Here is a 15,066-nt window from a genome sequence, read left to right as displayed (position 1 = left end):
AACGAGGATCTAAGTGTTCCAAGGAGCCTTTTGCTTTCCTGGTGTTTCTCCTTTTTCTTCTTTTTCTTCTCCTTTTTCTTCTTTTTCTTACGCTTGCGATTGGCATTGTCAAAGCGGAGCGCACAGAAACACAAATCATGAAGTCTGAAAGAAACATGCAAGTTAAAAAGGGAAAAAAAGATGTGGCACTTGTTGCCTATATGAAACCTGATTTATTTTACCACAGGTGATGATTTGCAGCATGTCAGCTATTTTGTGGTGCTTTGTGCACACGCAACTTACTTTAGATGCAGCAAACTTAAGCTGTCAGATTGAAGGACCATAGGTCCTGGTTTGTACACAGATCATTAACAACGGCTAGCTCTGGAATACGTGCAAGCAGAAAAAATCTTTTAACCTAATCTGGAATGGTGTACGGATGTGATTCGAACTATGTGGTCCAAAGCTAGTGCTCTGACACAATTCAGCAAGAGCTTTCCTGTCTTCACTGATCAACCTAACAACATGATCCCCAGCCAGCTGGTGCTATCTAAAGAACTTAGAAACTACCAGAAAAAAAAAAAAAAAAAAAAAAAAAAAAAAAAAAAAGGAAGACATGAGAAGCACCCAGAAAAGAATTAGGATAAAAAATGCGGAGTATGCCGGAATCCTTGCTTACTTGGAATCCTTCTCTCCATGTTTATCCTTAGACTTCTTTTTCTTCCAGAACTTGTGATATTTTTGCATTTTTTTCACCACCTTTTCTATCTTTCTGTCTTTCCTTTCTATTTCACTTTCACTACCTTCTGCACGGGTATATTTTCTTTTTCTGTTTCCTTCTGTTTCATTTTTCTGGCGACAGTTCTCCAAATGAGCTGACACAGGTGGAAGCGCATGTCTTTCACGAGAATGTCTTCCGGAATGTTGCTGAGGTACCGAGCAACGATGCAAGTCTGCTCGGGGTGTGCCAAAGCGACGTACATCTTCCTCTCTCAAGAGGGAACCGTGAGGCCATCTGCTTTTGTAATGATAATGCTTATGTGACCTGCTGTAGTAAGTTGCAGTCGATCTGTCAAAGGCTGAATCGCCGTGAGAGAACTTTCTCTCTCTACTGTCTCCTGTCGCATGAGGTGAATAGTAATCACTGTAATAGCCACATCTTTCCCATCTCCGTGCTTCGTCTCGATAGTATCTTTCTCTGCTCCAACTTCTTTCCCCTTTGGATCGGTAGTACCTATTGCTACTTTGTTCTGATCTTCCTCCGCTGCCAGATCTGTACTTTGAATATTTGACTGCTCTTCTGCCATTCTCAGGGCTGTTTCTTTCACGAGGGAAAGATCTGTACCTGCTTCCCTCCCAGTACTCCTGCTTGTGACTCTTTTGCTCAACAAATTCCACGCTCTGAGAACACCTCCTCTTGCTGGAAGGACCTGCTTTTTGACTCTCCTTCTCTTCACTAGGAGCATGTTCCCTCTTGCTTCGGTAATGCTCTTTCTCAGTGGTTTTAGTCTTGTCCTTTGTATCTTGGCGTCTATCTGCAATAGCTAAGGAAGAAAGATTGTTAGAGCTACATTCAGTGTCAGACTTGAGAGAGGAAGTTTGCCGCAATTTCTCACCAGGCTCACAAGACTCTTTGCCGGACAAAACATTTTCTTTTGAAATGAGGTCACGTTCTTTTGATCTTCTTGCTTTCTCCTTGTCTCCACAGTCATCACATTGGTACTGGGCGAGGTATTCATCATTCCCAGGAGATTTCGGAGGTTCCGCAACACTGCATAAAATAAAAACCCATTTCTCACTTCTGCTGAAGGACGTGAATATTAAGAGTAAAACCTTCCAAAGGCAAACAAACAAACAAAAACCTCCGGACTACAGGAACCCTCGCAATGATATGCCATTTAGAAACCTCTCCTGTGATTAGGACACCTTCTTCAGCTCCCAGAGAAAGTGCTTTTTCCCCTCTTGCTTCTGAAGCCATTGCACTAAAAAAGCAAACGCATCTGTCTCCTTCCACCTGTTGCTCTGAGAAAAAAGGCATAGGGGCGAGCGGGGAACAGCCAGTGTTTCTCCAGACAGTGGAGAAAAATGGAAAAACATTCTATAAAGGAACACAAGTTCTCCTTGAGGCACCAACCTGCATCAGAGTGATATGCTCAGTGCTGATCATTAGTTCTGTTCGTGACACTGGACACACAGTATGGAATTGTACTAATTTAAATCCTTCCATTAAATACTATTAGTAGACAGATAAAACTGTAACGAACTTCCATAAAGTCTTGTCTTAATCAGACTGTGCTCATTTTACCTCATTTCCTCTGACAAGCTGTTCAGCTGGCTGGCTCTGAAGGACTCCGTGATGACTTCTCGATTGACTGAAGGCATAGCTCCAGGCATCTGCAATTAAAACGCACAAGTCAGCAGACAAAAAAATACTATTTGTAGTAGTACTGAGGACTAGTCTTGTCAGAATGTCTCCATTAAATGGTAAGCAAGACCGCTGTGAGTTGTATGCATTATCTACACTTCAAAGATAACCCCAACTCACCCCCCAAAATCTACTTTAGGAAACTTAGGAATTTTTATCTCAGCTGAGCTTAAGTTGACAAGTTCTAATGTAAGCTCAGGTCTGCAAATTCTAAGGAGATAATACCACAAAGTCTTACGATCACATGTGTGCTGTGTTTTCTCAGTATTTCACCTGAATTAGGAACACAATAAACACTCCCGAATACATCGTAGGTGAGAAATTCTCGATGGAGCAAATCTATGTTTCAAGCGATCCATTTGTTTTAGAAAAGAACATCTCAGAAGGTTTAACAGGTTCAACTCGGCAAGTGGAATCATCAAGTTTCAGTCCGTTTTCTTTAGATTCAGTAACTAACCTAATAGCACCATTTAGTGAATCTGTTTTTGGCAGCTCATGCTGGGATCTTCCTTTGTCAGCATTCTGACAGGAAGAATTGGAATGCTGCAATGTACGGACTACCTTTCCAACCAAAATTCCATTAGAGGACATTGCATTGCATTTCAAATTCCTTTGAAATAAGCCCTTTGACTCCTCCTCAGATTTTCCTGAAGATTCTGCACCATAAGGGACTGTGTTATCAGAGCTGAGTTTAGGATTTTCATTCACTGTTGGCTCCACAAAAATTTCATCAGAAACTTTTTTGTTTGTTTGCATTTGCTTCATTTGCATTACCGAATTTGTAATTGTGGATGAAGGAACAGCCTGGTAGAGATCTTCATCCTCCACAGCACTGCTAAGACAGTCAGGCTGTGACACAGTCTGACGAGCAGGCAATTTATTGTGAATACTGATGGTGATCTTCTGTTTTCTTGACGTATCAGTCATTGAAGGCCTGGTAATTGCCTGGTTTTGAACACAGGCCATTGGTGGTGCTGAAGATGGCCTTTTTAGGGTGACACCAGTGGTCTTTGTGTCCTCTTTTATGGATCCATTTCCATTTAAACGGCTTGAATTCTGTATTTAAAAAGAAGAAATTGCAAGATGGATTAACGCAAACACTGCATGTAACATTTTGAAACACAAAACTCTCCTACTGAGTGTTTCTACAAATGGTCTTAACACCTAAAAAGAAAAACACACTGCCCTTTAAGGATAAATGCAAGTCCAATAAGCGTATTCAATTCCTGCTTTTGGTTTACTGCAGATTGGTATCAAATTAACATCATCTTTGAAAACCAGCCAAGCAACTTAACATTACCTGCTGCTATTCCCAAATATATTTATTTTCCCCTTTAAACATACCCTGAAAAGCCTGAAGTAATCGTTCTGGTGCTCAGGAATAAGACATTTAGTTTTCCCTGTCTTAGCTAAAGTGACGAGGATAGGAAAAACAAGTCCTCTTTTAAATGATTTGAGGATTAGTACACTCTGCTTAAATAGTCAAAGAGCATAGCTCTCTGTGCTTTAGAAAGCTGTCTTGGAGGTATAAAGTAATGGAGTCGCATGGCTGCACAATTTAGCAGTAACCACTGTTTGAATGACTCTGGCTGTAGCATGAGGGCTGTGAAGAAAGCTGCAGCGTGGGAAGGAAAACAAAACTAAGATGCCGAAAACCAAACAAAAAACCCCACACCAAACCCCAAACCCACTAGCAGTTTGGTGCCGTTATCTGCCCTCCCGCTTCCCTGAATTACCTTAATCATATGAGGAAGAAGTCGTGGTCCCAGAAATCCAGCCTGCTTACTATTAGCCCCCTGCTGACCAGGAGGGAATGAACAGGGATAAGATGGTGCTGGCAAGTAAAACGCACGTTCTCCAAGTGTCAAATCATAGCGCCTTCAGAAAAGAGCAGTGATCGTAGTTTAGTTTTTCTTTCAGCCTACTCTTGGATTAAATCCCATCCTATCATTTTAGAGGAACAGCTCATACGATATGGAAGCCTTCTCCACAGAAGGCTTCGCCAAGACTACAGACTGAAAAGTAGAGAACAGTCTTCCTACTAAGACTATCACTTGCAGAGCAATAATTCATTCTTACACCACAGATGACCTTCATTTCTCTCCTTCTCTAAAGTAGCCAGCTACAGATAACACATAGATAGCAATTTACACAAGTGCTGCAGTTTAAGGCCAAGCAACAAAAGACAATAAACGACACAGAGAATTTCAGGTTAGACAGAACTGAATTAGACAAATAATAATCTTCTCCCGGGATAGCAAGAAAAACACTTGCAAAACAGAAAAATATCAATAACAGGAAAGTAAATCTCTTCTGAACACATTTTAAGATTTGTTATTACCTGATATAAAAAAGTATGTAAGCTTGCTGACCAAGAACTCTTTTAATGTCAGTACGCACTACTTTAGCATCATTCATCTGATACCAAAGTCCATTACCAGCCTGCAAATAAAGACAACGATTTCTTTAGGTGAATTGCACGTTTTCCAATTGAAATCACGGATAGGAACAAAATACACACATGTCAAATAAAAATATAATGAAATCTTTTTCCCTAGAAACAGTAGCTGCTAGTCATGCTTTAATTGGTTTGCCAGCACAACCTTTACCCTGTTAGAAATGCTGTTGACTTCTACCTTTACATAGCATATATAGTGTCCTGAGTGACAGCTGACACCGTGATGTACCAGCACCGCGTATAAGGCATAGAGCAGTGGTTCTCCCATTGACTGCGACATGTAGGCTCTCAGGTCCAAATACTCCGGATATTTCACCTCCTAAAGAGACATCAAGAAGATAGAAAAATTATCCCAGAGTACTTCGTGGACTAGCCAGAGAAAAACACTTCCAAAAAACACAGACTAGAATTGATTTCTAGAATATATTTCTCGAATATATTTCTTGATTCACTACAAATAAGTCTTCCCATAAACAACGGTTAAGACTAGAAGTTGCAGAGAACGGTTTCCTGATGAATCAGCCTTCTCAGAGGAAAGCATATGCTTCTTGTCAAGCGGGAACTTTATTGATATTAAGAGAAAGAATAAGCCATAGTCGTTAGTCTACAATTATTGTCTGAAAATATTAACAACTTTCAGCTTTGGGGGATGTCCCATTACGCAATGATATAGTTGCATTACAGTGGTAAATATACCTTGTTGATCTTTCCACCTGTGAAATCTGCAAATCTTTTCAGTGATATTGTGAGAACCTTGGAAGAACGGTGTATGGTAAATCTCTTGGATGCAGGAACCATCTTTTTACACCTTAAAAACAAGCAGAGATAAGTGTTTGAAGGCATCTTCTTTTTTCGCCCCCAAAACAAACTCCTTTTAATGTCTCACGCATGCCTATGCTATTTGAATGATATTTACTTGCATAATAGGTTGGTCTTTTTTCTTTTCATAAACCCATGCACTGCGTGTCAGGTTTGTTAATACACAGAAGAAGGTCAATTTTCCCAACAACTCAGAGCATAGCGGGAACAGGAATCTCTCACAAAAGGGTATGACCAGGTTGGATGGCAAGGTACCATTTCTTGGTCTACAAAAGTGGCTATTTGAACTCCAATCCTGGATACATTCTTTCAGCTTTCAAGGGAAATACAAATACTGAAAGCGGAACGAGAGAGCCTTGGTTCCCAGGGCTAGAAATTGCAAATAATCTCCAACATAGGTCGACTATCAACATCAAAAATACAACAGAAACACATGGTCATTCTACAGGAGGGAGACATTTAACAGTAGGAAGTCTTCATGTACTGAGCTTGTCTGGAAAGACACTGAACCCATCTGCCATCCTTTGAAACAAAATAGTTCAGTTTGACACATTGCCCGCTCCAAGGTAGGACCTACGGTGTAAGCAGTGAAAATTAGCCACTAGCCCAGAGAACAACGGAAACTGGGCAGTTTACATCAAGAAAAGTACTGTCGAGAGCTAATAAAGAGAAAGAACAAAAGTAGCTCTTTTTGAATTCTGATGGCAAAATACAAGCCAGAGAATTGCAAACCCATAGGGAATGCCTATGAACAAGACTTCCCCCCTCCAAAGAAACAAAAATCCAAGTCTTTTATAAACTTCCACAAAACTTGTAAGTAGATCCAAAGTTTAGAGGTAGTCCAACAGAGTCATGCAACATAGAAAACTGACATCTAGGATTAAGACCTAAGTCGTCAAAATCTTACTCGCTACATTTATAGCAATTCTCTCCATCCAGCTCTTCAGGTTTCACAAAGAGTTCCAGAGCTCTGCTAACAGACGAAACCGCCTAGAGCAGCGAGAAAGAAGAGCGCAAAGTCACCGTAATTCAAAATTCCAGACACATACTAGTAGTTTATAAGAGAATCTTACTAACATACTCAAGCGATCTACTAGGAGCACTGTGAAGAAGGAGGCAGAAAGAGCATGCTCAGCATTGACCTCACCTGGAAGGCATTTGACTTTGGAACAAATACTTTCCCAGTTGCCTACACAGCATCTATAGTGTGCTTTGTCATCAATACTGGGGACAAATTCATCAGTCTAACAATTAGATGTATATTGAGGTAGAACAACAAAGAAGTATGACAGCATTATAATTTTTGCAGAAAGAGAATTCTTTCCCCTTAAACCCAATGCAAATGTGGAGACTATTTACATGGGTTCCACGGAAGGACAGAGTCCAATCCACTTCCTTAGCACCACCAAGCTCTTATGTTTTAACATTATATGTGGTTTGGTTTTTTAAGTTAAACAAGTTTAATTTAGAAAGTTATGCATGTACTTAAACATCATGAATTATATTTAGAAAACATCTTACCTTTATATCCAAAGTGATATCAAGAAATGCCTCATACGTATCTGAAACTGCTTTGCAATTCAAGCACTTCACTGGAAGCAAAATATAAATGCTTAACATTATGTGAAGGAGACTAACTGCCCAAATTCAAGTTGTTGACAGATACTACTTTAGACAAACTACAGACTGCTTTACTACCGACAAAAGACACAGATCAGTTCTAAGGACAGGAATATTTTTTCAAGTACCTCTCGATCTTAGAAATCCTCCAAATATTTGATGAATGATGGTGGTAGCTTGAGAAGATCTGTCCAATCTGGAAATAAATTATAATCAGACCTCAGAAGATTTAAGGCACAGAGTTAACTCTTCAAAGAGTTTGATGAAAACCAAGGATGATGTAGACTTGCGTTGCTGATAGTAAATAAGGCACTAAAAGGTGCTAGAGATCATTTCTGAGAGTAAATAAAGGACTAGAAGGTGCTAGAGAATGTATGAAAGTGAACTTGTTTATGCTTACTCGGTGCTTCCGTTCAAGCACGCTTCCTGCATAGCATCAACAGTATAGCGCAAGAACTCGTGTGCGTCTTCTTGACTGCCAAAACGGAAATGTTGTCCTATTCCTAAATAAGAAGATGATAGTATTGACCTCATTTAAAAATGAAATCATTCTTGTATTTCTAAAATCTCTCTTCATTGGAGTGTTAAAACCACTTAGACACATCAAATAATTATTTGAAGATTACAAGCTATCGAAAAGAAACACATCTGAAGCCACTTACGACTGAGATTACTGATAACATGCGTAGGCTCGATGGCATCAACAGTGCAACGCAGGGCCTGGTTAATGTGAGTCTCCATCGTGCACATCATGCAAAAATCTTGTTCACGACCTGAAGAGTGAAAGAACAAAGCATCCCAGTCCAGCAAAATATCCATACCTACAAACATCTAAGTACAATTTAAACTGTAGATACAATATCCACTCTCCTTGCTACATTCTATTCTCCCAAGATGCCAATGTCCCAACAGTCTTGTAACATTTCATTTCACACAACTTGACAGAAGAAAAATATCCACTAAGCCTGTATTCAAATGCATTTTGTGATGAGAAATCTAAAAGACTACTGCAAAGTCGCAGTTGTAAAGGCTGACAGGAATGTGAACTCCACAGGCTGCAAAATGTATTACTCTCTAAAATTACTACCAAATGCATTACTGTCCAATGCACTTCATTATTCCCATGAAGCAATAAATGATCCTTTAATAAACAAACAAACAAACAAACAAACAAATAACTAAATAAATAAAACATGGTGCATTAATTGCACTCCATATGCTATTCGGAGCCCACTGCTAATACAGTGCTCAAAGCCAGCTGCTACAGGTAAAATCAGGCAAATAAGCTTATCTCACAGAATCACTGCTGTTCTTTCACCTTCAGAGCTATCCAACAGATTCAAAATACTGTTAGAAAGTACTCACATGACTGGCTGTGCTCAAGAGAAAGCATGTAATTGGCAAGTGGGGGTGTGTAGGTCAAACACTGTAGAGTAGCATTAAGAAAACATGTGTTGCCAAGATTGTACAGGCCAACTCCAACACTTTGTGTTTCTTGCCAATCCATACAAATCTTCTCAGGTGGAAAAAGAATGCTCTGTGGCGGAGCAATTCCATCATTAACGACTGCAAGAAAGTTAAATTTAAAAAGAGATCTTGTTTGTTTGTTTCGAAGAAAGGTATTTAAAAAAATACTATTCTGCAGGAGCACCTAGAGGAGCTAGCTACAATCCAAACCAGAAAAACTTATTGCAGACAGCTTTAATACCACCAAATTCAAATTGGCTGGTCAACACAATGTTTTGGGGGAAAAAAACAAAAACAAAACAAAAAAAACTTTAGTCAACCATTTTAATTTTTCTAAGGCAAGGCTAACTGCCATTCTGTTTGTAGCACCTAATGCCAAGTTCCTCTCCATCTATAATCTTTAACCTGATTAACTCAACTACTGTTTTTTTCCGTATTATAACTTAAACCACAAACTTAGACTTGAAATTATACGGTAAAAACGTAAAAACTAGGAACTAGGAATGACGGTACCCCTACAGATACCAGATCTTTTCCTGAGCAATGTTATCCTTCAAAAAACCTGTGAAAAATGGAAGCTGTGAATAGCAACAATCAAACACTTTTCTCTGCAAAACAGAAAAGACATGGAGGAATCTCTGCATTACAAAAAGCTCCCCATATTTCTCTGTTGACTGTAAATATATCAAAATTAATTTCTGTAACATCAGTCACTTCAGTTGCCTTAGGGGATTCGCTTTTCAAGTCTTTGTTCACGGTAGTCCCCTTCTCTATCAGTGCAACAAGTAAGAACTGCATTTTCTACTTTTGCTTTGAAGACAATGGAGGCAGGATAAAACGCACACTTACTTAGATCTCTTGGGGCAAAAGCCTTAGATTTTTCAGATGATCTACAGTAAATAGCACCTCCACGTCCTTGGGCCACAGAGACTTGGCTTGAATCTTCTGCAGGCACTATCCGGCCCCAGTTGGCGGTGCGTGACATCAGTATTTTAGGACTTGGTTTCTTGGATTTGCCAGACCGCCTTGAAGAGGGCTTTTTAGGCTTTGAAGATTTGGGCTTCTTAGCTACGGTCATTGTTCACATCTGCGACAGAGACAGAAGTTCTGGTTGACGTAAGACTATCAAGAAGCATTCCAAGAAGAAAAGAGTAACAGAAGTCCTGTCACTTAATCTCAAAGAAACAGCCTTAAGAACTAAATCGCTGGTATGAATGATTTAAAAAGAATCCCCAAACTAAACACACAAAGTGAAAATTTCCATCTAAACTCTATCAGTATTACTTTTCGCTTCTGCAGAACTAGTGGCTGATGCCACTTCTTTCCCTTCCGTAGGATTTTAATCCATTACAACTCTGGAGTCTTTTTAATATAAAAATGTAGAAGACATTCTCTGAGGGGAATCAGTTATTTATTGATTTCCGGAGTTGCGCAATTATCTGTTAATTAGTACCTATGATCTAATAGATAATTGTTGCAATTATCTATTGCTGGCATTAGTAACGGAACACTATTACTTCACTGCCTGCGTTTTTCTGTTTCGTCTGCACAAAGGTACCCAGAACTCACTGCTACTTTTCTTCTGTCTTTCCAGGGCTCGCCCTCTACCTCACTGTCTACTGCACCAGTCATGAGGGGTTTGTTGTGATTCTATAATGAGCCTAGCTTTTAAATACACCTTTTCTGGGCGTCACTTGGTGACGGCAAGTTAATTTGTGAGGGCTCCTCAGTCTACATCATGCGGTCGCTTTTTCCAGGTGAAAAAGCGGAGCCGTAAGTGGCAGTACACTAAAGCCCTGGCATGCTGAGATCCAAGAGGAGAGATGTTTGGCCCTCCTTTTCACTCCTGGGAACCATATACCTCAAAACCCACAGAGGATGGGCTATATCTCAGAGAAATCTTGGGAAAGGAGAGCATGAAGAGCATGTTTGCAAATTTATTTCTCCCTGGGCTTCTTCTGCTTCTCCAAGAAAGACGAGTTTGAATATAACTTTGGCAGCAGTACTTCTGGTGTTTTACTCCTACCACATTTAAAACTCCTACGAAAAACTGAAAAGTTAGACTAAAAAGCAGCTCTTTCCGTTCTCCTTTCTAAAGTTTCACGCTTTCCTCATGCAAAACAACAGGGGAATGTAAGCTAGAAACGGAAATGCTGAATGTAAAACAAAACAAAACAAACCTCAGCCCTCCAGGACAAAAGCCAATAACTGCTACAAAGTCCTTTTTAAAATGCTGATTAGGTTTCAAGGTGATACCACTTTAAATAAGCGTAGTTGTGTGTCCATAGGCAGAAGCTGAATAATGACAGGATGAACTTCTATACTTCATGTTTTGTTACTGTCTTACTGTAGCACACAGGGACTTGTTACCTTTAGGGAAACCACTAACCTCATGGGGGGTTTAAAACATAAGCTAGTTTGTTATACCAAAATGACGGAGAGAACAAAGCATAAAGTGCTTTCAGATTTCTAGCACGCCTTGATTGCTGTCCATTAAACTTCAGACACGTTAAACAAAACACAGTAAATAAGAAAACTCCTAGTCCCACAGCTGGCAAATTGTGTGCAGAGGTTGTAATTAGAACTTTTTTGCCTTGACGTTTTACATTTAAAATTGATTTTAAATCCATTCTATACACACTTTCCATTCCTGAAAAAACAATACGCAAACCTGACAAATGCATTTACATGAGAAATGAAGTCGTCCTTGTCCGATTGGAAGACTAAGGTGACAGCTCCTGGGCTCAGGGATAAGCTCCGATCTTCACCAGTGACAGCTCCTTTTTTAGGATTGAAAGGGAAAATGTTTCAGCAACACATTGGAAACATACTTAAGGGACAAGAAACAAAATCAAGACTGCAGTGAGAAGGAGAACAGAAAAACAATACTGGGGGGAAAGGAAAGGAAAGGAAAGGAAAGGAAAGGAAAGGAAAGGAAAGGAAAGGAAAGGAAAGGAAAGGAAAGGAAAGGAAAGGAAAGGAAAGGAAAGGAAAGGAAAGGAAAGGAAAGGAAAGGAAAGGAAAGGAAAGGAAAGGAAAGGAAAGGAAAGGAAAGGAAAAAAGAAAAAAAGGGAAGGGAAGGGAAGGGAAGGGAAGGGAAGGGAAGGGAAGGGAAGGGAAGGGAAGGGAAGGGAAGGGAAGGGAAGGGAAGGGAAGGGAAGGGAAGGGAAGGGAAGGGAAGGGAAGGGAAGGGAAGGGAAGGGAAGGGAAGGGAAGGGAAGGGAAGGGAAGGGAAGGGAAGGGAAGGGAAGGGAAGGGAAGGGAAGGGAAGGGAAGGGAAGACCTTGATCTTTATACTGACCAATGAGATAAGCCTTACACATTTTTAAGTTTATTTTTGACAACTGATTGAGGTGTTACCAGCTATTAAGTACGATTCAAGAGCAAATATTAACACTAGAAAGAAGAAATCCGATCCACCACCACTGTTTCAAAATACATCCATTTATCATTTGGAGATGACGTCTCTCTGGCAAGGTAGTAGAAAAACTGTAAATACCGATAGAGCTTCCTCTCCCGATGTTCCATATACATACCGATGCTGTTCCTACACCTACGCTCTGAGCATAAATTTATGTTGACATGAGTGACAAGAGAGGGTGTTACTCCTCTCTTTGTTTGCCTTGAGAGACACACCTCTTGTCCATTGAAAAGTAAATTCAAGATTCCAGATCACTTAAGACAGTTGCTATCCCCCCATTCAGAGTTCTGCAGCAGCACTCTTCAGATGTGTTTAGCAGTCTCTTTAGAAAATGTTATCACTTAGGACCTGCTTCTCAGTAGGTCCACGTTTGGCCTCCGCTTAGCAGAGAGTCAATCCCAGCTTAAGCTTTCGTACAAGAGCCCCTTCACGAAACGGAGTTGAACCCTGACATAACTGAGTTGAACCTTTAACCTTGAAGCTTCCTTAAAGAAGAAAGCAGCACCCAGGCCAGGAAATAGAAATTAATCGTCACTTTACCCTGAAACGCAGTGGGCTATTCTGTGCTGGCAGGATTGCTGCCGGGCTGGCCGACGAGGCGGCGGGCAGCTCCCCGGGGCCACAGGGCCTGGCACAGGGAGCCGCCGGGGGTCTCCAAGGTCCGGGAACAGCGGCAACAGCGGCAACAGCAGGGACAGAGGGGACAGCAGCGACAGCAGCAGCCACCTCAGCCGGGGCCGTCTCCACAACCGCCACAACGGCCTCGGAACGCCGCCGAACTCGGAGCTCCAGCGTGACGCCTTGTGAACCTGGCCGCGCTGCTCATGGCTAAAACCAGAGCGTTTCCTCCGGCGTGTGTTTACTGTCGGTGCCGGATCGGCCCTCACCCCGAGCTCTCCCTGCCGGGAGGGCTTTGGGGTTGGGGTTTCCCTCCCGCCGCCGCCGCGGGCAGGCCCCGCGCGCAAGGGGTCCGCGCTGGGGAGCAGCATCTCACCCGCGGCGAGAGACCGAGGGCACGACATGAAAAAGCCCCGACACGAAAAAGCCACGGCATGCGGCCGAGGCGGCGGGGAGACGGCTCTGAGGGAGCTGCCACTTCGCCCCGCCGTCCTCCCCTCCCGGGCCGCCCCGCCGAGCCCCGTGCGCCTCAGGTGCTGCGCTGAGGGGGTGGCTGGCTACTGAGACAGCTGCCCAGGGCACTGCTCATGGCACCGAGCCTGACGGAGGTCAACAAGTGTTGAACAATGCTCTCAGACATCGGGTCTCACTTTGGGGTGGTCCTGTGTGGAGCCACGAGTTGGACTTGGTGATTATTGGGAGTCCTTTCCACCTTGGGATGTTCTCTGATTCTAGGTCAGCAATCCAGTAGCTGATGAGAAGTGTGGAGTCATTCAAAGGGAAGAGAGAGCACAACACTTCTCGTTTGCAGAAGCGGCTATTTGGTAACCAAACCGATGATTCCTTTGCTTCTAGAGCAACTAACAGCAGGGATCCGCTTTACAATGGAGGGAAAAGAGTCGTTGGCATGTCATGTGAAGTAAGCTTCAAATCCCAGAGGATGATTTTGTTGGAACTTTATTCAGCTGAAAACACAGAAGCCTTGCTTCTGCTTGTGTTAGTTACAGCTCCAGTTTACTTTGGTTGGGAGGGAAGGCATTCCAGGCTAATGTGCTGTACCTGTTCCTTCAGCTCATTGTCCATAAACGGAGGAGCAAACGAAATCAGTTTAATCTCCATTAAATGCAGCAGACAAAGCGGAGTAGAGGGCGATCTAGCACTTAATTTTTCCTGTAAGCAGGAAACCCAGAACTCAACAACACTTTTCAAATCTTGTCCCGCAGTAAATGACCAGCTGAGTGAAGCTTGCATTTAGAGGATGTGCTCCTCCAGTAGACGGAAATAGCTTTTCCTCTTCACAAGTGCAACTGAGTGGTGGACTGGCAGCTACGTGGTTAACTAGTTGTGCCAAAGGGGTTGTGTTGAATGCACAGAAAAATATGCAGGTCCCAACAGTAAAGGGTTGTCTGTAGGCATGACACTGAGTACAGATGTTGTCTGCAGGCTCGTGCAGAGTGCACCGCGCCAATAAGCACCCAGAGTCGGAATGCACACGAAGGTCTTTTAATTATATAATTACTTATAGAACTCTGCAGAGTCAGGTACTTGGCCATCTTTCGCAAAGCAAGCACACCTCTGACTCGAATCACCGTCATTTATACACAGGAAACTTGTGAAAACTCTCTCTTTGGCTCCTTTGGATTGGTTATTACAGCTCACCTAACTTATCTCCACTGAGCTTGTGCATTACAGAGGAATACCGGGGGGGAGGGGGAACAGGAGAGGGGGGACACACACCGAATCCCACATTAGCATAGATTAGCATTTTGACAGGTGTGATTTTTAATGTGCTAATGACCCTTAATGAGAAAAAGGTTACTATAGGTCAGTCTGGAGCTGGTGTTCTCCTTCCTGTTTTTTCCCTTTTAGCCCTTCTCTTCCTTGCTTCTGCTAGCTCAAGGCTACCTGTCTCTCTCCTTCTTTATTTTCTCAGCTAAAAGACTGCACAAGCTACAGGCCTCCCTATTTGCTTCAACATTTCCTTGGTTTTGTTTTTGTTTTTGTTTTTTTTTTTTTCCCAGCTTTGGGACGACACAGGTGTGGTTTGATATTTGCCAGTATAGCTAAAACTCACGCCAGTCTGCTCACGCACAATAAGTAGTAAGATTTAAGGACTGGTTTCATCGGCTTCTTCCATACTAACATCCTTCTTATGTTTTAGATATGCTGGAGTTAAATCAACACTAAGTTACTACTTGTGGAGTAATTGCCTTAAGCGACTAGGCATCATAAGCACACCTCCATCCCAAAAGCTACCCG

The 15,066-nt window shown here is 42.0% G+C and overlaps 1 protein-coding gene across 1 annotated transcript; it reads right to left on the bottom strand.

Moving 5' to 3' along the window:
* Positions 1-654: 654 nt before the first annotated feature.
* LOC311428585 (ubiquitin carboxyl-terminal hydrolase 42-like) lies at positions 655-9,846 on the bottom strand (the record flags this gene model as incomplete). Its single annotated transcript, XM_084539967.1, has 15 exons — positions 655-1,300; positions 1,703-1,750; positions 2,285-2,373; positions 3,179-3,460; positions 4,141-4,282; positions 4,746-4,846; positions 5,041-5,181; positions 5,559-5,670; positions 6,589-6,671; positions 7,203-7,273; positions 7,430-7,497; positions 7,702-7,804; positions 7,964-8,074; positions 8,667-8,867; positions 9,618-9,846. The coding sequence occupies 15 exons, from the start codon at positions 9,844-9,846 to the stop codon at positions 655-657; spliced, it is 2,427 nt and encodes an 808-aa protein (XP_084396093.1).
* Positions 9,847-15,066: the final 5,220 nt, after the last annotated feature.

Source organism: Aythya ferina (genome assembly GCF_964211825.1).
Source record: "Aythya ferina genome assembly, contig: HAP1_SCAFFOLD_96, whole genome shotgun sequence".
Taxonomy (NCBI): domain Eukaryota; kingdom Metazoa; phylum Chordata; class Aves; order Anseriformes; family Anatidae; genus Aythya; species Aythya ferina.
The sequence above is the reverse complement of the archived record's forward strand: the minus strand, read 5'-3'. Positions and strand labels throughout refer to the sequence as shown.